We start from the raw sequence: 24,800 nt of genomic DNA on the forward strand, positions 1-24,800 counted from the left end.
GCATAGCATGATTTACCTGTATAAGGCTTATGAGGTACTACTTCTTCTCTGGATATACAATATTATGGAAATGGAAAAATATTGCTCTTTTTCAAATCCATACATGGTCTGTATCTTGTTTTAAGAATGCAAATAATAATTTTAGAAATTATAAGCATATTTCGGTATATTACTTGTGTATTGGTTCATCATCACCTATGGGGCCACTGCTGTCAATGAATTCATTGTAGTATGCCTCCATACTATACTTGCTCAGTGATACGTCATGGAGGCCAGGGTGAGAAGTAATGCAGTTGTGAGTTGATGCATCAAGCTTTTCCCTGATTGGAGCAACATCCTGACAACATAGCTCCTCTACTTAAGACTGCATGTGAACGCAGTGACCACAAGTGCACCTGTAACATTATCGAATGAGTAGTAATTTTACTTTGAAAATCAATTGACTTGTATACTCATGACGAAGCTGTTTTTTTCCTGCAGCATAAATTCATATTTGCATTTATATTTATTGGATGTGTGTGTGTGTGTTTCATATCATATCATAACATATTTGAATGAAAAACTTTTTCAACAGTTTCCAAGAGCTACTACAATTTTCTCATTAACAGTCAAAGGTCAGAAAAACTAATAACCATTGATCAATGAATGTACCGGTTTACAAACAAAACATGTCACTGTCAGTGCAGTGTACCCTATTTTCATGTTACTCAGATCAGATGTCGATAACGTGTACTGGATGTAGCAACTTGTTTTTAATCGAGTGATAGTAGATATGGAAAAAATATACATTATATGTAAAATAAAGTTCGTTCACTGTCGTTCTTTGATCCTGGTTTTGGTAAGAAAAAACGTTAAACCGGACAGTTGATGTGCTGCGGTTTCACACACCCGATTTCAAAGAAAGTAATGTAACCACCAAATTATGAAAACACATTGCAGACACAAAGCAACATATACAATGCATACTCTTTATAATCAGACATGGTGTTCACATAATACAAGAGTGTATTTATTTGTCTGATTTGTCAACGTTGTAAACGTATTTCCGGTATTACGTGCCCACGGTAGTGACTGCGTTGGGAAACGAAACCATCAGAACTACGTACGTGTTTGGGGAAGAGAAAGCGAACTTTACTCAAGGAAAACGACAATAATACTGGAATCTAGTGAAAACTGCCTGTGAAGTTTGGACAGGCATTCATATTTGGTGACACTGACACTAGTGACGGGGATGGACCAGGCGAAGAGCAAACGAAGAGTGCTGGTTATCAGGCATAGCAAGCATCACTACAAATAAGTTTATATTTTGAAATGTACGTTATTAAGATAGAAGTAATATTATGATCCTACCACGGTGGTCTCGATGAGTAGGACTCTGCGCTTGACGACACAATGTTTGAAGACAAAAGGTCTTCACTAGGTTCCACATGATCGCATCTCGTCTTTATTTTGAAGTCCGGGAAATTAGCTCTTGTCGGTTCAAAGGAATATGGTTGGACGTTTTCTTGATTCAGTGAAAATACTTCGCTGTCAGACGACGATTCCGAGGCCATGTTGTTTATGACAGTAAACTGGTACTGGATGTCTTTCACGTCAGATTAAGACAAGCTACCAGTTAGAGTGGCACCAATTACGTCATATCTAAGGGGGGTAACTCAGGCCTGTTTCGCTCTGAAATCGAATGCTTCATAACGGCGCACCATTTTCACACGTTTTTTTATGTTCAAACTATTAATATGAAAAAGATGAGTGCACATATCCAAAAATGAATATGTAATAATTCTAAACCTGAATTTTGATTCATCCTCCGTCTGTCCTGTGAGGACAAAGTAACCTCCATATCTAGAGGCCCGAAAGTGTCTTCTGGAGAAACCTCTGGAGCGGGGGGGTTGGAAGGGGTTGATTTTCTGTTTATTTTCTGTTCTTTCCTTTTTGGGGGGTACTGGCGTCTGAAGTTTGGGAAGAAGGCGGTTCAGATGATGTGCCAGGCAGACTGTCTGTTTGGTACCCGGACGTAGACTGGTGACAGTGTCCAGTGACGGCGACTGAGTGAGTGCTGACGTAGATGTATTAGCTTACACAACAGGTTTCTCTGACTTACCCAAGACAATTCCGCCTTACATGCAATAGATGATGTTGCTGCAGAGCGTGTACATGCAGCAGAATAAGTGATATTCTTTGGAGTTGTGGTCTGGTTTGTGAAAAGCTTTTCAGCCTCAAAGCTGGAAATATGCTTTTCACATTTAAATGTCACTGATTTTGGATTCTTTTTGCCTCACAGGGCATGACCTGGAAGAAGCGGGATGCAGGCCATAACAGTTCGTGCATTTATAATCCTTCTCACAGCCAGTATCCTCATGTTGGTCTGCACAATGATGACACACCACTGAGTTACGACAGGATTGAGAACCATGGCCGAACTTTTGACATTTATAACACCAGAGTGGATTGGGGAGATACACCTCCACTCCGATGTTCAAATATCCTGCCTTGATTCATGATGTAATAGTAGAACGAGCAATCGTCATGAGATAGGAATTAGTTTTAACGGTGACACCTTCTCTCTTAACGGTAAAACGTTTTACTGCTATAACAGCTTGTTCTTTTAGCTCTGTAGCAAAATCTTCTTCAGTAATGTCAGAAAGACATCGAGCTCTGCCGCGAACGATGCCGCGACTGCACTTTAAAGGTCTGTGCACAGGCACAGCAAGCTCAATATTTGCAAACGTTTTGATTGACAAAAGATTCAGAAGTACGCATTGGATCAGAAGCGAGCCAATACGAGAACGGGCTACATTCATAACTTCACCCCAAATTCCAGAAACGGCTCTTGAAATCGCAAAGGGATTCAATTTTATAGGCAAATTATCCTTACCTTTAATAACTAGAACTCTAGCCCATGAGTCGGCATTAGTAGAGATATTTCCTATAGTTAGGTCAAGTTCAAGAAAACTGATTCAGCACTCCTGCTCCCCATCCACCACGGAATGTCAATAAGGACAGTGGCATATAGCACCGGATCTCCAAGATGCTGACACCAGGGATACAAGGGTGTTATACTCCAGAGAATATGACATTCAATTTTATAGGCAAATTATCCTTACCTTCAATAACTAGAACTCTAGCCCATGAGTCGGCATTAGTAGAGATATTTCCTGTAGTTAGGTCAAGTTCAAGAAAACTGATTCAGCACTCCTGCTCATCCACCACGGAATGTCAATAAGGACAGTGGCATATAGCACCGGATCTCCAAGATGCTGACACCAGGGATACAAGGGTGTTATACTCCAGAGAATATGACATGAACAGCTGCATTTATCTACCAATTGAATGTCCGACAGGTTCGACCATTGACAAGAAATTGGAGACATACATTATTCCGAGGTCAACATCACCAGATTGGCCTATGAGCCACCGCCTTCTGGCATAGGACTCTAGGCCAACATATACAGTATAATTTGAAGTGCAAGCATCCATTGTCAAAAATGCACAATAATGAACAACAATTGCATAAGAATGTTGTCCTTGCATGGTGTGACCAGCCGATTGATAGAATCGGACATTTCTACCACCCGTCTAGGTGAAGTAAGGGCCGAAGTGGTGTGTTGGGCACAAGGAACACGGTTCCAGGTTCCTATTGCCCTCAACCACCCGACTCCCGTCCTCCATCGACACAGGGGCGCAACCCACGGCAAACGGGTTGCCGAATTCGGTATAAAGACCAGCAATGGGGTGCTGAGGACCCATATGCCCCCGGGTCAAGACGGGGGTTAAAGAGCTATTAGCGTTACCAAGCGCCCACCACGAGGAGGTGGCTCTTCAAGGGTACCGTTAGACTAAAGACCAATAATCAGTTCCAGTGTCCTGAAACGGGTCCCATTAATTATTTTTTTTATAGTTTAACAGTTGGCCATGCCTTATATTTATTATAGTTAGTCTCAACAAATTCAGTCATGGTCACTCTCTACATTATTGGTTTTACTCGATGGCGAAATCTTTGACGTTCTGCAAGTCAGTTCGTTTGGGTAATACATCACATGACTGCAGCTATTTAGCTGCAAACATTTAGTGAAACACTGTAATTTCTCGCATGGCTTCAGCAAGAAGAGTGTCACGGTAACATTGCTGTTCCTGGGTTTCTTTCCCATTGCAGGCACATCCTTGATTATTTCTGCGATGTACATTGAAACCAATGACATGGCAAAACACAAACGTTGCACGTGCGGTACCATCGTGAAACAACCGGGTATAAACAGTTCCATCTATGTTATATGAACACTGTTAGTGGTCCATTGTAAAACTTAATTCCTAATTAAGTCTCCCCAAAGTACTCCATTGTATGATAAGTTTCACGGGCTTACAAAACAACCTTCAGAGATATCGTTATCCGTCTACCAGCCCAACCCTTGCGGATTTATATTGTCCTCCTGAGAGGGTATGTAAGTCCCGAAACACTTAAAGTCAATGTCAACTTACCAGATTCTTTAAACGTAGTATTTTTGTGCTTATCACTTTTGGCTAATTCGACTACAATCGCCAGTAGCTGAAGGGATGGTGTAAATCCAGCTAGGGTCCATTCAGGTAGCAAAAGTAATGTAAGTCCCCATGGTCCCTAGTATGGTGATCTACCTTCAGTTGTTGGCGATCTATAGCCCGTGTTTTAAATTGTATTGTCTTCTTTCAGATTGACATGCTAGTTTTATGTTCATATATGTGACATTCTAGTATTTTTACTGTCCATCGTCGACAGGTTTTACTCTCCAAAGTGTTTTCATTTTTCATTGTATAATTTGTTTTCGTCACGATATGGCTAAGATAGTACCGATGTGACGCTAAATATTAACTCACTCACTCACTTGCGGATTAATATATAATCAGTTGATACCAGCAACAGTTTGCATTCCAAAGTTCCCAAATCAGTGGACATTGATTGATCGCGGAACATATGGTTTTAAATTATCTATTAGAGGTATATTTAAGTAGGCTTAAAGGAGAATACGAACAAAAACAAAACTTTTGATATATTGTAAAGGATATTCTAAAATTCACATTCCTTGTTAAGAATTGAACAATACGTTTGTAAAATAGTAATAAAAACACAAAAACGTACTCGTGTTTCCGCCTAGTACGAAAACATCCGACAGTTAATGAGCAGAGGGGGTAGCACGTCACAGGACGTCATAAGTGCCTGTTGCTGATGGCTTCCTCTTTGATTTTACCTCACAACTTAACAGTGTCCGTGGATTCTGAAGCAGTAAAAGATGTTCCTGATGTCATTTCCGAAATGGATGTTAGACCGTATCAATACGATCCGATTTTACATCTTGCAAGACAATCTTCCACTGAAGACGAAGAAGAAGAATCAAGCGAAACGGAGGCACCGCTTGAGGTCAAAATAAATTTATAAATAGACCATATCATTTAACAAGATTACTATTTGTCAGCAAAATGTCATACAGTTCCAGCCAGCAAACTCACCCCTATAAATATATGACCAGTCACTAAGAATTCTAAAACAAATGTGATTACAGTTCATTTTGTGTCAAATGGGTGACTGTAGGGTGTCTGGGATTTAAAAACAAAATAATTATGCTTCAGACGAGGGTAAATAAAAAGTATCTGCTTAAAAAATTGCACTGGAATTATTTGTTCCTAGTTCTCATTAATAACGTATCAAGTCTCGATACAAGATCCCAACCTGGTCGAGCAGAGATAATATTCGCGACGCAGATAAGTTATTCCCGGAAAACTGGTGAATTACAAAATACTAGTCAGGACAACGTATGTTTCCCCATTGTTTGGTTATGGAAATAGTTATGGTACTCGGTCATAGCCTTAGAATGACACCCTGTCAGCCAATGAGAATACAGAACAACTTTCACGGCTTACACTATTGATAAATAGCGAGTCTGATGACGACGTGCGTAATTGGACAAAATGGAAAACTGTGAAAGCAACAAGTACTTCATGATTTGCCGTTGTATTCGGCAATGTTTCGGGTTGACTGCATCATTTAGGGCTCCAAACCGAAAATAACGTTATAGCGAAACATTTTCAAGCTCATGTGAAATCTCTTTCTCATTTTGATCATATATATCTCATGTGTACCAGTTGATCTGCCCCAGCTACAAAATGCCCCTACAAATTTGCTCATTCATTCTAATTTGTTCAAATTTATCTATAATGATTGAATATATGCCGTAAATGCATAGTTTTTTGTCAACTTATTATAATATTATGTTCTTCATATAGAAGTTATTAGGAAGTAATATTTATGATAAATGCTTCATTAGTAAACTCATAACCATGTATATACATATATATGACGAAAATAATATCAAAGTTGACAAAACTATGCATTTATGGCCTATGTTTATTCATTTTAAATAAATTGGGGCATTTTGACTACCCCACTGGGGCAATTTGACCAAATGTGCAATACACCATCGTACCATTTATAAAAAACGACAGAAACAACACGATTTGTACTTCTGTAGCGCTTGGTCTTTGGCAATATGGCGGACTTCAGGCACATTTGACGTCACGAGTGGAAAGGTCAAGCGGGTTCCAGCGAAATATGCATAATGGCCGAAGCTGAGATTTACAGAAACTGTTTTCGCGATAAAAACATAATTATACATAATTTTTAAATAAAAACTTGGGAATATGTTTCTGATGACTTTATCTTTCACCAAGCAAATTATTGCAATTCACTCGTATTCTCCTTTAAGCAGTTCTCAGTCACAAGTTATATTTTTGAGAGTTAATTTGTTCCGGTTATTTTAACCTCTTAATTGTGTTATTTACTCATTTACTGAGTCATATCAGTTAATACCATATCTCTATCGCATAACTAATTAAGTAAGACATTTAAAATTCAATATAAACACTTTGCCCATCAGCAATTAACCCAAACGTACAGCAATAAAATGTATGCGTCTTAAATGAGTCTTATGTGAGTGAGTGAGTGAATATTTATCGTCACACCGGCAATATTTCAGCCGTGCGGTTGCAATTAATTATCATGCTAAGATAAATAAAATTACAAATTAGGTACCTGTTTTTGATGAGCATTAAAACATCACAGACATAAAGGTAAAACTAACATGTCATCATTAAACGGTTTTATTAAAGAGAACAATACGACATACAGAAAACAAATTATACGTCGCCAACAACTACAGTCTGTTTTGGGTCAAATTGATACCAATAAATAACACTGTAGCTTCAGATCGGTTCGTGATCAAACATTAATTTCAACGCAGAATGAAATGAAAACATCAGACCAACTCTGGAAAAAAAGTTTCATAACGTTTGTCTCCAAAATAAAGAAGTTACTAAACAAACTATCATCATTTCGTTCAGATTTTCAATGTGAAGTTTTACGAAGGGAAAGCAAAGTTTTACTAGGGTAAGGTGAAGAGTAACAAGGTTAAAGTAACAGGAAATTGTTGCAGGAACAGCCTCAAGGGCGGATGTCATCATTGAGGGGTTGTATGAAAAACTCTTCCGGACTTGAATCTGCGGAAATCCCTGATTCCCTTTCACTACTCTCAGATTGTACAACTACGATGAATGGTGGCATGACCTTTTCAATCCAGTACTGATACTCTATTTCATTTTCAACTACCTGTACACAGTTTTGGATTAACGTTTCTGAGAAGGTGCTGGTGCCAGCTGTTTTTTCAACCAATTTAAGACAACTTCCCCATTCATTTCAGTGTGGTAATCTCTGCTGTCTTTGGATTTCGCCTTGAGCACGAATGACGAATCAGACGAAAAAACTAATTTACAACCTGCGTGAGTCGCTCACCCTTGCCCAATGGCAGTTTCCGGTTACATGATCTGTAGAGGAGCTATCTACCCACTGACAGCTTGCAAATGTGGCTGGCGTTCACCAATGTTTAATAAAAAATCCCACTGGTTCGAATCCTTCTTTCTCCCATCAAACTTGTCAAAGAGGCCAAGTTCTTGGGCCTAATTTTCGATTTCGATTTCGACTCTCATCAAATACCTTAAAAATAAATGCCTGAAGGCACTCGATTTATTGAAAGTTGTTTCTAATTCAAAGTGGGGAGGGGATCAAACTACCCTCCCACATCTATATAGATCACTAGTCCGCTCCAAACTTGATTGTGGCTTCATCGTATATGGTGGAACCTACAAAGGCATCCTAAAACTGTTAGATTCTATCCACCATCAGGGTCTAAGACTCCGCATCTCCTATTGACAGTCTCTTTGTTGAGGCAGATGAGCCATCTCTTACACAACGCCGAATTAAATTATCCTTCAACATACTACGAAACTATACTCTAACGAATCTAACCCTGCATATAACTGTGTCTTCAATCCCTTTTATGAGGATTTATACACCAAGACATCATCTCTTGTTCCGCCTCTTGGGCTCAGAATTAGGCCATTAATTTCTGCTGCCGGCATTCAGCTGGAAAATGTATCTCCTTCCCGTCTTCTTTCTTCTCCTCCATGGCAATTGTTAAGGCCAGAAGTTGACCTTACACTGACAACATTTAAAACATCCGAAACTAATGAAACAATATAAACAAGAGTATAATGAATTAAAAAGTAAATATAATTCATACAAATCCTTCTTTACAGATGGATCCAAGGACGGTGGCGCAGTGGATTGTGCCACTGTCATTGGATCCAGAACAATATCTTCTAGATTACCGGATAATAGCTCTATTTTTACAGCAGAAGCAAACGCCATATTAACGGCTCTTAAATACTAGTATATTAAAAGTGAGTGAGTGAGTTAATATTTAATGTCACATCGGCAATATCTCAGCCATATCGTGACGAGTGTATTAAAAGACATCCTAAACATAAACAATATATAATATTTTCAGACTCTCGTTCTTGCCTTCAGGCTATAAAAAATCTCTCTTGCAAACGTCCACTTTTAATAGAAATAGTTAAATTGTATAATGATCTTGCTACTGGCCAATACGACATCGTTTTTTGTTGGTTACCCAGCCACGTTGGCATTTCTGGGAACACAATGGCCGATCTTGCTGCCAAGGCAGCACTCAACAAATCTGTGACACCACTTCTTATTCCATACTCTGATTACGCAGCTAGCATTAGAACCGACAACCGGGATCTAATGCAGAAGAAGTGGGACACCCAAGTAGGCATCAATAAATTACATGAAATAAAGCCTTATATTAATTACACCTACTTGGGATGTCAGTTCAGATTTCAAGAGGTCGTCATGCGACGATGTCGTATTGGCCATACTGGATATACTCATGAATACCTGTTAAAAGGTGAGGATCTTCCAATTTGTAGCCCTTGTGATGAAATAATCACGGTCAAGTATGTCTTGCTTGACTGTGTTGAATATTCCATCACAAGGGATAACTATTTCAAATCGCGAACTGTGAAGGATATTTTTAATGATGTAAGTTCTCCTTTAATTATTGCATTTTTAAAAGAATTACATTTGTTAAATGATTTGTAAATAGATAAATATTTTATGAATGGAGGTTTAAATTAGTAACTCAGATTGTTAGTGGCTGTATCCTCAAAGGGGGTTAAAGTGCTGTAAAATGATTATCCTCTTGAGAGGGTACGTAAGTCCACAAACATTCAAAGTAAATTCAAACTCCCCCCTATTTTTAATCGTAGTATATGTGTCTTTTAAATGTATGGCTAGATGTGTCTAAATTGATAACGGCTGAGGGGATGGTGTAAATCCAGCTAGGTTTTATACATCACCACTGTAAGCTGTTCTTATACCACAACTTCTGTGACCTGTGTCTGTTATAGGTTTTATACATCACCACTGTAAGCTGTTCTTATACCACAACTTCTGTGACCTGTGTCTGTTATAGGTTTTATACATCACCACTGTAAGCTGTTCTTATACCACAACTTCTGTGACCTGTGTCTGTTATAGGTTTTATACATCACCACTGTAAGCTGTTCTTATACCACAACTTCCGTGACCTGTGTCTGTTATAGGTTTTATACATCACCACTGTAAGCTGTTCTTATACCACAACTTCTGTGACCTGTGTCTGTTATAGGTTTTATACATCACCACTGTAAGCTGTTCTTATACCACAACTTCTGTGACCTGTGTCTGTTATAGGTTTTATACATCACCACTGTTGCCTGTTCTTATACCACAACTTCTGTGACCTGTGTCTGTTATAGGTTTTATACATCACCACTGTGGCTGTTCTTATACCACAACTTCTGTGACCTGTGTCTGTTATAGGTTTTATACATCACCACTGTAAGCTGTTCTTATACCACAACTTCCGTGACCTGTGTCTGTTATAGGTTTTATACATCACCACTGTTGCCTGTTCTTATACCACAACTTCTGTGACCTGTGTCTGTTATAGGTTTTATACATCACCACTATTGGCTGTTCTTATACCACAACTTCTGTGACCTGTGTCTGTTATAGGTTTTATACATCACCACTGTAAGCTGTTCTTATACCACAACTTCTGTGACCTGTGTCTGTTATAGGTTTTATACATCACCACTGTTGCCTGTTCTTATACCACAACTTCTGTGACCTGTGTCTGTTATAGGTTTTATACATCACCACTATTGGCTGTTCTTATACCACAACTTCCGTGACCTGTGTCTGTTATAGGTTTTATACATCACCACTGTATGCTGTTCGTAAACCTCCACATCTGTGACCTGTGTCTGTTAAACGTTGTATACACTTCCTTTGACCTATTTTTGTAGGTCTTAATCATTGTGGGATTGGATTCATCTTCATTGGGACAAAATAAACTGTGATTATCATTAAATAACAAACAGTTTGACTGAAATGTATTCTACAGTATTTTATTTAAAAGCATGGGATATATAAATGCGTTTGTTACTATGCTTACTAAATGTAGACCATGCATACATTTACAAGAGGCTGAAACTGATCTTTACTTATGTCAATTTAGACTATATGACAGGAAACGATATTTAACTGAATGCATCATCATGCATCAGGCAAGCATGCATTAATATTGTAATTATAACAACTACGTTACATCCCCACGAATTTTTTTATGTGCACCCGTGAAGGTCCGTGTTAGAATGAACCTTCAGTAACCCATGCTTGTTGTAAGAGGCGACTATCGGGATCGGGTGGTCAGGCTCGCTGGCTTGGTTGACACATGTCATCGGTTCCCAATAGCGTAGATCAATGCGCATGCTGTTGATCACTGGATTGTCTGGTCCAGACTCGATTATTTACAGACCGCCGCCATATAGCTGGAATATTGCTGAGTGCGGCGTAAAACTAAACTCACTCAATCACTGCATAATATTTTATGTGCACTGCGTCGTGATTCACGTCACACTGGCTTAAAGTAACTTAGTTTTGTTCAGGTATGTGTACCCACAATATGTGTATTGTACATTCACATCTATGAAAATATCACTTGTCAGCCACACTGCATATATAATATTTTCAAAAATAAATTCATTTATGAAAACAATGTTTTATATATTAATTTCCGGCAAGTGATGCTCGTTTACTCAAAACGTTAATTACGGAGTGGGCATTTAAGAGTTGTCAAGTGCAAACGTTTATGAAACTAACATAGATCAATATTAGTTGGATACTGTTCACGCAGTGTCACAATGAAAGACCAGAATAGTTCTGAATATTGAAAGGGCCCATGGGTAGACTAGTGGCGTAAAACTAAATTCTCTCACTCACTGAATATTGAACATTCCACCCTTCAATATTTTTTTAACTAAAGTTTCATCCTCAAATCGTTTGATTGTCCTGCATGATAGTCAAGTTTACGTCATAACTAATTATGGTTGTCGTACGCAGACAAGCATCTTTTCAGGGAAGAAACTCAATTATGAACGCATTCTGATTGTGGATGAAAATATGAATGCACATGGTCGCATAAAAAGACTCTCATGTGTTGTTTTTCTCCCTGAAACAAACCAAAAACGACCTTCCTGCAGCTGTATCTGCGCAGTTGGATATTTGTTGGAAATTAGTTTAATATCTATTTTGAATGTAACTTTTTTTAAGTTTTGTATTTTGAACGTGGGTCAAAGGACATGGAAGCAGCTGATGGAATTATTTCCCTGTCAGTCAGTTCCGGCTTCATTTGGTCAGTGAGAGAGAGACAGAAGTCACCCTTGATCACGTGGTTAAGGGTAACATTAAACTGGTCTACGTTTAAGAGTTTCATATCTTTGGGTTTTTCTCCTATATCAAGCTGAGGCGCTTTGGTTTAACTTAGTTACTCTTCACTCGCTAACTACACATTGACATCTTTCTGTTTGTTTGTCTGTTTTGGGTTTGTTTTTTGTTTTTTATGCCACCCTCTGCAACATTCCAGCTGTTTAGGATCGATGTGAGCCGCCTCCGTGGTGTAGTGGTTAGAGCGTCTGCCCAGAGAGCGGAAGGTCGCGGGTTCGATCCCCGACCGCACCATACCAAAAGACGTTAAAATATGGTACTTGTTGGTCCCTGCCTGGCGCTCGGCATTAATTGGTACAACAAGGACTGGTCGGCTCTGAGTCAGTATAATGTGTCTGAGTGGGGTATTCATGCTTCACTGCGACATGGTATCTCAGTGGGCTAGCACTATAAAACCAGCTTTAGTCTGGGCTAGTACAAGCAGCCGCACATACACATACACGTGCATGCACGTCGTCGTATGAGCGACATATTGTCAAGCACGACGTTAAACCCAATTTCACCTCACCGGGGATCGGTTTGTAAATATTCTATTCTGGACAAGACAATCTGGTGATCAACAGCATACCTGATTTCGGTCTAAATGGTTTGAGTCATCTGAAACTGCTCATTACTTTAACAGTCTTTCAACAATGTTGAGTTTGCTCTGATCACTTTTTCACATACACCCCTGCGTGTTGGTTGTGTGCTCAGCACTTGGAACATCAGAGCATCGTCTTTTGGAAAAGGTCCATTTGTTTTGTAATACGGTGGCACCTGGTTCGTACCACAAATAGCGCCACTAAATTCCCAGTGTCCATGCGTGTGTGTGAGTTCGTTTGTGAATGTGTGCGTGTGCGTATGTGTGCATGCGTTTGTGTCTGTGCGTGCGTGTGTGGATGTAAGTCGCATTTAACGTCATATCAGTTATATCACAAAGTTGCACCGTACAGTAGTGCGGCGTGGGTGAGTGGGTTGTGTGTTATGCCGTTCCGAACATTGTCACTTAAATACTTATTATAACATTACAGTGTTATATGTACGAGTGAGTGATTGAGGTACGTGTAATGCCGCTTTGATCGTTGCCTTACTATAGAAATAACAAATAAATGAATGTATGAGTTTAGTTTTATATATATTCCAGCAAAATTCCAGCTATATGGAAGCGGTCTGTAAATAATCCAGTAAGAACCAGACAACCAAGGGATCAATAGCATAAGCATCGATCTGCGCAATATTGGGAACCGATGACATGTGTCAACCAGGCCAGCGATCCTGACCACCCGATCCCGTTAGTCGCCTCTTACGAGAATGGGTTACTGAAGATTAACCCAGATCTTCACGGGTGAATGAATGAATTAATGAAAGGACGTTGGATGGATAGATGAAATGCATTTATTCATTTTATACTATGAAGTTTTATTTTTATCAAATAGATCATGTAAATGTCAATATAGCCAGCGCACAAAGGACTGACTCATCCAACAAGGTCAAGGACTAATTCATTTCCGTGTGGCGTGTTGTCACGAGTCAGCGTGGGCCGAGCTCTTGACCCGAGTGTGACTTGGTGACCTACAGTTTATATTGTAATGGTATAGGAAATGGGTTTTACAGGAGAATGGAGGGGAATACATATGGTGGGTAATTGTCACAACAATTAAAGTTGGGTTTGATTCAGTGGCGTGGTATTGCGGTCCAGGATCTTGGAGGGGTCTGTACAAGGAGATGATGTACAAGTACATGTTGGGGACGGTGAGGGCAGTATTTTGTAAAATGGAGAGCATTAAGTATACAAACGTGTTTGTGAATAACTTGGTAAAATAACAGTTTTCTCGCTCAAAACTGATAAATTAATAGATATTTTGTTAAAAGGAGGCCGTCTAAATCATCAAAGTACGCGTGATAAAACGGGAGGGATGTGCTGGTGCATGGGTGCAATACTGAAGTCATTACACTGGCGAGGATAGTGTTGAAAGTACTCTGTATCACATACAAGGGTGTAAATGGCATGGTACCAGAATATCTAAGTAACTGCTAACCCCATACAAATCACCCAGACAATATCTGAAAGCAAATTCTTATTGATAACTGCATCTTATAGCGTTGTGCTCCATCGCTGTGGATGAACTGCCCCTCGCCTTAAAACTGTCTTGCTGCGTTCAAATCACATCTTTAAAAACGCATCTCTTTTCACTGCACTACTAACTCTACTCAAAAAGTACTTAGCAGCGCCTTGAGCACCCACTTAGTGGTTGGATTTAGCGCTATATAATCTTTCAGTTTGTATTTATTTTACTTAGGGGTGGTAGGGGTCACTCTCTGGGCTCATACATGACGGCCGACGGAGACATTGGCTTGTGTTATTAGAGTCCCACATCGTACCCAGTAGACTCCAGTGTTGAATCCGGCGTGGCTTCCATCTCTCAAACAGCTGCCCCACTTGTTATCGCAGACACGTCATGAAAATGTCTGAAGCATGACGTACTGTTTTGGTGTTTAGGGCGGTGGTGTTTCAAAAATTCCTGTACACATGAAAAGTAAAAAGAAGGAGATGAAAAGTAAAAATGAATGAATGAATGAATGAATGAATGAATGAATGAATGAATGAATGAATGAATGAATAATGAATGAATGAATGAATGAATGAATATGACGTAATGGAATCCCGCCTTGGAACCTGAGCTTAAATTTGCTGACGAACTTAATTTGTCGCTGGGCTCTTAAGTGAGTGAGTATGTGAGTGAGTGTAGGTTTACGCCGCATTTAGTAATATTCGAGCAATATCATGGCGGAGGATACCAGAAATGGTTCGCACATTGTACCCGTGTGGGGAATCGAACCCGTGTCTTAAGCGTGACGATCGAACGTTTTAACCACTATGCTACCGCACCGCCTGGGCGGTAAGTTAAGTGAGGGTGGTGTGACGTCACTATTAGCAATATCCAAGTAATAGCCAAGTGGGGAACACGAGAAATGGGCTTCACACAGCTACTCAAGTGGAATCGAACCTGAAACCTTTTCGTGACGAGCTAACGGATTTTTATCCGTGCAGCTGGTTCCTTAAATATTAAATATGTCAGTAAACTCGATACACATTAACGTCATACCAATATAATTGCTACTAATAGGAAATCGGACCTGATAAAAGTAAGTGAGTGAGTGAGTTATTATTTAACGTCACATCGGCAATATTACAGCCATATCGTGACGAGAACATATGTGACTGATAAAAGTAAACAAAGCTGTGAATGTTTTGACGAAAATGAAGCATTATAATACTAAAATTGTAATCGTAGATACACAAGAGTCTATAATGTGTCTCCAGCGTGCTACCGCCTTACAGTGTATCAGTGAGCTCTATGTAATCGATGCTCATGGCATCAACCACTGGGTTTGTCAGCCTAATAGTTAAAGCGTTGGCTCGTCACGCCGAAGATCCGGGTTCGAATCCCCACATGGGTACAATGTGTGAAGCCCATTTCTGGTGTCCCCTGTCGTGATGTTGCTGGAATATTGCTAAAAGCGGCGTAAAACCAAACTCAGTCAGTCAGTCAGTCACTCCACCGACACCGCATGTCTTCCTCAACAACTCACGCGTCCACGTTCTTCATCTATAATTGGTTCACAATCATCATGGGGAATTCAAATGCGAATTTAAGTACCTCGTGTGTTTCATATAAGTGGCCATAATTAAACAGTCATACAATAACCATATACAACGCATTGTGTTTGACGGAATCCAAATATATCCAAATAATGTTTGTACAGTACATTGTGCAAGTTCATTTTACTTCAGCGAAATACCGGAAATAGCGTGAGGCGTTTCCTGTCATCGGAAATAACATCTCTACACATGCGCATCACGGGATTAGAGTCACGGGATATTTTTATGCTAATACCATCATGACGTGATGTTTAGAAAAAAAGTATATATTAAGTGATGCCCATGTAGTTATTCACAAACCTCGTCTCCACAAAGAAACGCAACAGGTAAGAAGCACGGTTCATATCATTGTTTCAGAGATGCGGATGGCCCATTGGACTCAGGCACCGTGTTGTGTAGAGTTACCTCCCTTGGGCACACCACAACACTGTGATCGCGGGTTTGGATATCCGTTCGACCCGGTTACGGTTTTAGGTTTTTCAGTCGATTGTTTTTAGGCTTTTAGGTGAGTGGTAAACTCCTGAGACATGGATCTATCACAGTCTCTGAACCACATTATTTTCCTCACTGCCAAGCCCACCTTATAATGCTAAGCCCTAAATGAAGCAAGTCTAGATTTAATCAAGTTTTGAAATTTCCATCATACTGGGGCTCTTTTTTTAATTTAAATGGGTTTGTTTGTTATTATCAAAATAATATATATTCAGAGACTAAACGTTATCTTCGGGCGTTCCTCACATACGAAGGTTACTCGCCGTGATATAGCTGGAATGCTCATTAACTTACACACTTCTCATCATGTTGTTTTTAAATGTAAATGATTTCTTAACAATAATACATGTTATATGAGCAGTACAAATTATATATATAAGGAACTTCTTCATTTCCATATAGGGGCGGTAGGGTCGCTAAGTGGTTAAAGCGTTCGCTCGTCCCAGTCGCCGAAGACCAGGGTTCGATTCCCCACATGGGTACAATGTGTGAAGCCCTTTCTGGTGTCCCCCGCCGTGATATTGCTGGAATATTGCTAAAAGCGGGGTAAAACTAAACTCACTCACACACACTAATCCATTTTCATGTAACATAGGACAAACTATATATTTGTTTGTATTTTATTAATTTTTGTATGCCCCCAGGGAGTTGAGATTGATGATAATACGATGTGCCGTTTGAGATTGACATCCAACTATCGAGGGAAAAACAAAGCACTTTGAGCAGCTGAGCTGGATATTGGCGCTATACTAAATATTAACATACATTTTATACACGTACAGATTATTGGTTCAGATAGATCACACCAACTTGCGCTTGTCGTAGGATTATGAATTACTCGAGTGGCCGGGTTCGGTGACTGCGTTGCTCTTGACAACAATCACTGGTTGGCTGGATCCAAATTCGATTGTTAAGAAACCAAAGTCACATAAACTGACGTGCATATGAAACTATACTGTCACATCTGTGTGGCAGCTAAATTCAGTGAGTGAGTATATTTGTACGCCGCCTTTAGCAATATATCAGCAATATCACGGCGAGAGACACCAGACATGGGCTCCACACATTGTACCCATGTAGGGAACCGAACCTGGGACTTCGGCGTGACGAGCGAACGCTTTAACCACTAGGCTACCCCACCGCCCGTTGGCAGATAGAATGAACCAAACATGACATGACTATTCGATGGCGTTGCATTTAGTACGACTACCAAGTAAGCAAAGTGAGGCTTTGGTCATGTTTCCTTATGTTTGCTTTCTTTTCCCAAAGAGTTTAGCTGATCGATGTGGCTTAAAATAGAATCTACTTATCAACTCATTAACATTGTTGAGGCACACCTGAGTGGGCAGTAAGCAATAAACAGGCAATGCATTATTCATAGATATCGATGTACATCAATGAATTGTGAATGGTGGCTATTAAGAAGCCTTTTGTATCTATCTGTTTTGCGCTGAAAACATTACCGTTCTGTCAGAATGCTAATATCAATATAATATAACTGGCTAATTGCTCCTTTATATCGAATTTGAAAATATCTTGTAACATCTTTAAACTCTGAGGGTTTGGTGTCCAAATTTTCTATGCCGAAAACATGCTTAACTTAATACACCAGGAAGAGACAGGAAATTTGGTCAACCGATCTACAGACAATAACTGTTCGTGATTTAAATTTGGGTCGGGGGTCGTAGTTCAATCAAAAATACAATACAAATATACATCTACTCTTGTTCATATCTAAATCAGGAAAGAACACAAAATCATCAACTTTGATTCTGTTCTGTTCAGGAGCATGTATATGCGTATAGGAAAAGAGAAAGGTTCTGTCTTGAAAAAAACCGAATTTATTATATTTTCTTAGGTATTCAGGAAATAGGAAATAAATAAAGCAAGATCATGTGTAGTCAAATTTGCAGATTTTTATTTTATTGCCCTGCAAGCCGTAGCTGCAGAAAACAACAACAACAACAAAAAGAATAGATTGAATCAGTGAGTGAGTGAGTTTAGTTTTACGCGGCTTTTAGCAATATTCCAGCAATATCATGGCGGAGACACCAGAAATGGGTTTCACACATTGTACCCATGTGGGGAATCGAGCCCGGATCTTCGGCGTGACGAGCGAACGCCCCAGCTTGAATCAGATGTTACTGTCACAAAGTTAGACATTTCGGTCATTAAATAGTGGTATATTCTTTAATACATGATAGTGTATTAGTAAATGCTTTGTAAGAAAGAAAACTGGTAATACCTAGCGCTTAGCTTTTCTGTTAATTTACACCTGTCCTCTAAGTGTATGGGGGCGGTAGGGTAGCATGGTGGCATATTGCTGAAGGCGGCGTAAAACCATGCTCACTCACACACTCTAAGTACATCCTTTAGCCCAGCACTGACGACCCGTGAAGATCCGGGTTAGGATCAGTAAGCCATGCTTGTCGTAAGAGGCGACTAACGGGATCGGGTGGTGAGGCTCGCTGACTTGGTTGACACATGTCACCGTATCCCAGTCGATGTTCATGCTGTTGATCACTGGATTGTCTGGTCCAGTCTCGATTATTTACAGACTGCCGACATATAGCTGGAATATTGCTGAGCGAGGGGTTTAAACAACGAACAAGCCAACAACCCAGCACTGGCACAGGAAGGAAGCATTTGAATTAGCAGTCGGTTGGGCTGAGACGGCGGAAGAAACTTATCCAGTTGGCGCTCAATATACAGTTGGTCTTGCGATGGGAAACACTTGAATACAACTGGTTTCCCCTATTCTTACATACTGCAATTATATTACTTATTTTCACGATCCATCATATAACAATCACAAGCATTTAACGGCCCATTGAAGCCTGTTTTGCCGGATGGTCGAGTTTGTTCTCTGCGGTTGACACACGGAAGCCCCGGGCTCGATTCCCCACATGGGTACAATGTGTGAAGCTCATTTCTGGTGTCCCCCGCCGTCATATTAGTGGAATGTTTCTAAAGCGACGTACAAATACACTTATTCACTCTGGGGTTGACATTCTGTGGTTTCATCAAATCACAAAATCCAGACGTAACCTCTCATATCTTTTAATTAAATAAATGCGATGTTTTCAATTTCTCAACAGCTGAGGAAGCGGCGTTGTCTTTATTAATCGTCGGATTTGTATGATGCTAATATTCAAGATATGGCAGAAACGCTGCCGGTGTGACTTCAAAAATTTACTGACGATGATGCTTATGAGATCACTTTTTTTGTTGCAGATCTCACAACATGGCCGGCGGTGTATATGTCGTCGGGGTGATGTTCCTTGTGATATGCGCGGTGTCAGGTATGTCCCCGACAATCATTTTCTTGACCGAACGTTGTCTTCAGGGCCCACTTGCACAAAGCGATCTTAGCGCTACGACTATCTTAAGCCTATGTTAGAAAATGGGAGTTACAATCATCGTAGCGCTAAGATCGCTTTGTGCAAGTGGGCCAGTGTTTGGATCCCGTGCTTTAGCACTTGACTCTACAACAGGTTTATCAGTATTCCAGCAATATCTCAAGGACTGACTGACTGACTGAGTATGGTTTTACGCCGCTTTTAACAAAATTCCAGCATATCACGGGGCACACCAGAAATGGGCTTCACAACCACCCATGTGGGAACTGAACCGGGTCTTCGGCGTGAAGAGTGAACGCTTTAACCACTAGGCTACCCACCGCCCATATCTCACATATTGTATCGGGGAGGTGGGGTAGCCTAGTGGTTAAAGCGTTGGCTCTTCACGTCGAAGACTCGGGTTCGATTCCCCACATAGGTACAATATGTGATTTTTGGTGTCCCCCGCCGTGGTATTGCTGGAATATTGCTAAAAACGGCGAAATAACATACTCACTCACTAACATGTTGTATCCTGTGGTGTAACTGAGCTACGATATTGTTGAATACTGCTGAAATACTAATACAATGTTGCTGTAATTTTTTTTATATTGCTTGAAAATTGTTCGAATACTGCTGAAATGTCAATGGAATATAGCAGGAATATTTTAAATCCTGCTGGAATATTGCTGTAACATTGCCACAATACTGTTGCAAATCTGCAGGAATATTGTTCGGATATTCTAGAATATTGCCAAAACTGCGCAATTTGATGACTGCCTTTCAATAGTCACTCTTATGAGAGGTCCCCATCTGTCCGACATATCAGATGCACAAACAGTGCAGTGCACACAGATTATGTAGAATGTGTGACCACTATATTGCTGAAGATGTACTGACTGCATCTTACCCGTTGACTGTAGTGCACGTACATTATATACAGAGACGGATGTTTATCAAAATATGTGGTGTTGCCTGCTGCAACAAATTTGGAAAGTGTACTAAACAGCAATGATAAACATTTGCTTTTAAATTGGGCTGTAATATATACCATTCAAAAAAAGTAGGGGCTATTGGATTTACAAGATTGATAAAATGCAAGTGATGAAGCCAAGGAGGAAACAGATGATGAAGTGAAATAAAGGGAAATGTGACAATTTATTCGATTCCTTTGGAAATGTTTCATCTGTATGGATATATATTACTTTTCTTCTCATATGCTAGTGGTATGCTCGCAAAATGTAATATCCCCTACTTTTTAATGGCATATGTTAATGTCTTAGGACTGAAAGAAAAACAAAACCATAGTATCTTGCATAGTACACTAATTATGTTCCAGTATTGCCTGAGAAATATTTTTCACATTTATTATCTGTACTTTAATGTCTGTACATCTGAGGTAAATTCCATGCACAAGGTCTTTGCTCAATGTGCTAACAATGCTATCCCGGTCGATGGATCAGTTAACAGTCAATTGTGCTTCGTTATGGGGCAGGATGGAAGTCCTGAAAATATTCTGGAGTCAAACAGATGGTCACTCATCCAAGGACGCGACCAATCCTGCACAACTTCACTTTCCACAGGGCCACACACCACCAACCTCTTGTTAGTTTGACCCTATTGATATATTATTAAAACGATTAGATAAGATAACAAGTGTTGATGACACACTTTTCTCTCGCATTGTTTCATTTGCAAACACATTGTATCTGTTTGTTTTTTGGCACAGCCGACACACGCTGCGTGAAAACTTGCAAGGGTATTCCCAGCGGTAAATATCAGTCGTGTAGCGGCTGCAATCAGTTCACTGCCTGCTACTACGGGTTGAAGTTTCAACTCAGGTGTTCTGCGGGACGGTATGGGACGATCAAGTGAAACGTTGCCAGCGGACGTCGTCGACGTGTCCAGAAAGAGGTGGGCATTTTTAAAATGATTTTTAATAATTTATAATTCTAACTGCATGTACATTGACGTGACGGAAAATACCCAGGAATAGTCCAATAATGTCGTATCGTCACATGACTATTAGCGGCTTCCACCATGGCAGTGAAGGATCATCTAACTTACAGGATCATTTTAATAAACATTGGGGCAGTGAGGAAGTCAAGTCGTTCGCTCGTCACACCGGAGAGCGGGGTTCGATTCTCCATATGGGTACAATATGTACAGCCCATTTGTTGTGTCCAGCAGCGATATTGCAAGACTATTGCTAAAACTCATTTACTTCTGATTTTAGGCCCGCTTTGAATAGCATTAAAGAATGAATGACTTTAGATGTTGATCACTGGATTGTCTTGTCCAGATTATTTACAGACCGCCGCAATATAGCTGGAATATTGCTGAGTGCGACATTAAACTAAAAGCAAACCAGAAAAGCTTAAGATTTTGACTGACGTTTTTTGCCATGTTTCATCAACGATGAACTGCCTCAAAATTTTAAACTAATGTGGTTTATTAGCACGTTCTGGCTAATTCCAGGTAACAACCCCTGTATAACGAACTGCACGGCTCTACCAGATGGTAACTACCAGTCATGCAAGGGATGCTCCCTGTATGCATCCTGTCGTCAACGGCGAATCAGACTCAATAAATGCTCCCCAGGAACATTCTGGGACGATTCCCTGAAGAGATGTGAGAAGAACTCCTCCACCTGCCCTGGCCCCACCCCTGGCCCCACCCCTGGCCCCTCACCACGTAAGTAAGAAAAATAAAATTAAAAATATATATTAACCGATTCTGTTGCATTAGGAAAATTCAGCAATTGTCATATGAGATGAAGGGATATAACTGTGCATGGGCCAGGTGTTTGCAATTATTCTCATTTCGTTAATACCAATGTAAATGATCTGCTCATGCTCAAAGGGATACGTTACTTTTAGCCATGCATGTCAGTCATTTGTAAATGTAAATATCCGAGCAGGCTTCTTGTCTGTGTTTGACAAAGTACTGGCGTTATATTGTCTTTTCACCAATACAGCCCCTGCAAGTCTATAATATGCATGTGTATAATATTTTATTAAGATAATGACAGAACGTTGTTGTTTTTCTTGCTTTGGATATATTTATTTCGGGGGCCAAATGATAGTCCTGCGTGTATCAAACGTCCGAATCCCGTGTTTTTGTTTGTGTTCGTGGTGGGAGCAATATAAAGCCTTCCCCTCTCGTTCTCTTTGTATATACACATAGTCCTTTTTGCGCCCTTCAGTTTCAATACATGTGTCCGACCCGTGAAGATCAGGGGTAGAATAGGTCTTCAGCAACCCATGCTTGCCATAAGAGGCGACTTGCTTGTCGTAAGAGGCGACTAACGGGATCGGGTGGTCAGGCTCGCTGACTTAGTTGACACATGTCATCGGTTCCCAATTGCGCAGATCGATGCTCATGCTGTTGATGACTGGATTGTCTAGTCCAGACTCGATTATTTACAGACCGCCGCCATATAGCTGGAATATTTGCTGAGTGCGGCGTAAACCTAAACTCACTCACTCACTCACTCACTCAATACATGTGTCCGAGAAACATTTCATGCAACCTGAGAAATTATGATTGCGTTGCAGTGTCAGGGATTAGCGTAGTTTTAAAGCTTACGCTCGTTACGCCGTATGTGTGAAAGAGCCGTTACACCAAACTCACTCACTCACTCACACCACTCACTCACTCACTCACTCCACTCACTCACACCTCCTCACTCACTCACTCACTCACTCACTCACTCACTCACTCACCACTCACTCACTCACTCACTCCTCCACTCACTCCACTCACTCACTCTTGCAGCGTCTAACCGGTGTGTCTCGAGCTGTGCCGGAGTTCGCGACGGCGACTATCAGTCGTGTATTGGATGCCAGGTGTTCGCCTCATGCGCCCACGGTCAGCTGTTTGACAACAGAACCTGCCCAGGCAATCTAGTGTGGGACGATTTCTACAAACGATGCGAAGGGATCTCAACAACATGCCCCACTGGAGGTAAATAAATCCATGTTTGGTTGGTTGCTGTTTCATGACCCGTGAAGATACGGGTCAGATTTGGTCTTCAGCAACCCAGAAGACGCATGCCACCGGAAACCATTTGCGTAGATCGATGTTCATCAATCTCTGGATTGTCTGTTCCAGACTCGATTATTTTTCAGACTGTCGTCATATAGCTGGAATATTGCTGAGTGCGGCGTTAAGCAACAAACACAAATATATTCATGCGTAGTTCGTGAGTGTGGAGTGTTTGCATTATGCCAGTGACGACAACTTAAAGGTGTTACTGTTGATGTTTAAGAAATGACCATGGATGTGTGCGGCGTTAAAAAGAACAGTATTGGCAATGCACCGATCTGATGATCATGCAAGGGCTTCTGCTGAGGTTTCCATAATCATCTGCCTCAGCTCGTAAATGAGTGGACCCGTGAAGGTCCGGGTTAAATTTTGATCTTCAGTAACCCATGCTTGTCGTAAGAGGCGACTAACGGAATCGTGTGGTCAGGTTCACTGGACTTGGTTGCCACATGTCATCCATTCCCATCTGCCCAGATCGATGCTCATGGTGTTGATCACTGGACTGGATTGTCTGGTCCAGACTCGATTACTTACAGACCGCCGCCATATAGCTTGAATATTCCAGATTTCGGCTACCAACCAATAAACACACATTCAACAGTGAACCCTGTTATTGTTTCAGCGCCAAGTCCATGCATGAAGAACTGTACAGGGAAACCCGACCTGACGTACCAGTCCTGCACCAGCTGTAAGGTGCACGCTAAATGTGACGACGGCAAACTGACCGACAACATCACGTGTCCCAGCGGCCTTCTGTGGGACGATTCACTGAAGCGTTGTGAAAAAACATCGAAAACATGTACACCAAAACAACCCCAGGGTGCTCTCACTGGAAATACGTAAGTATCGTGTATAACAGCAGGGCGGGCGGGGGGGGGCGGGGCGGGGCGGGCGGGACGGGCAGGCGGTTCAGGGCAGGGCAGGCGGGCGGGGGCAGGGCAGGGGCGGGGGCAGGGCAGGGCAGGGCAGGGCAGGGCAGGGCAGGCAGGGCAGGGCAGGGGCAGGGCAGGGGCAGGCAGGGCAGGGCAGGGTTACCAAAATAGGGTTTCTTCTGTAGAAGGTTCTGGAA

At 40.9% G+C, this 24,800-nt stretch overlaps 1 protein-coding gene across 1 annotated transcript; it reads left to right on the forward strand.

The window, feature by feature from the left end:
• Positions 1 to 265: 265 nt before the first annotated feature.
• On the forward strand, positions 266 to 24,574 carry LOC124269772 (proprotein convertase subtilisin/kexin type 5-like). Its single transcript, XM_046704810.1, has 5 exons — positions 266 to 277; positions 21,475 to 21,598; positions 22,163 to 22,378; positions 23,462 to 23,650; positions 24,354 to 24,574. Exons 1-5 carry the CDS (start codon positions 266 to 268, stop codon positions 24,572 to 24,574), a joined length of 762 nt encoding a protein of 253 aa, XP_046560766.1.
• Positions 24,575 to 24,800: the final 226 nt, after the last annotated feature.

This window comes from Haliotis rubra, unplaced genomic scaffold, assembly GCF_003918875.1.
Source record: "Haliotis rubra isolate DU_JTF1 unplaced genomic scaffold, ASM391887v1 Scf1470, whole genome shotgun sequence".
In the NCBI taxonomy this organism is placed as follows: Eukaryota; Metazoa; Mollusca; class Gastropoda; order Lepetellida; family Haliotidae; genus Haliotis; species Haliotis rubra.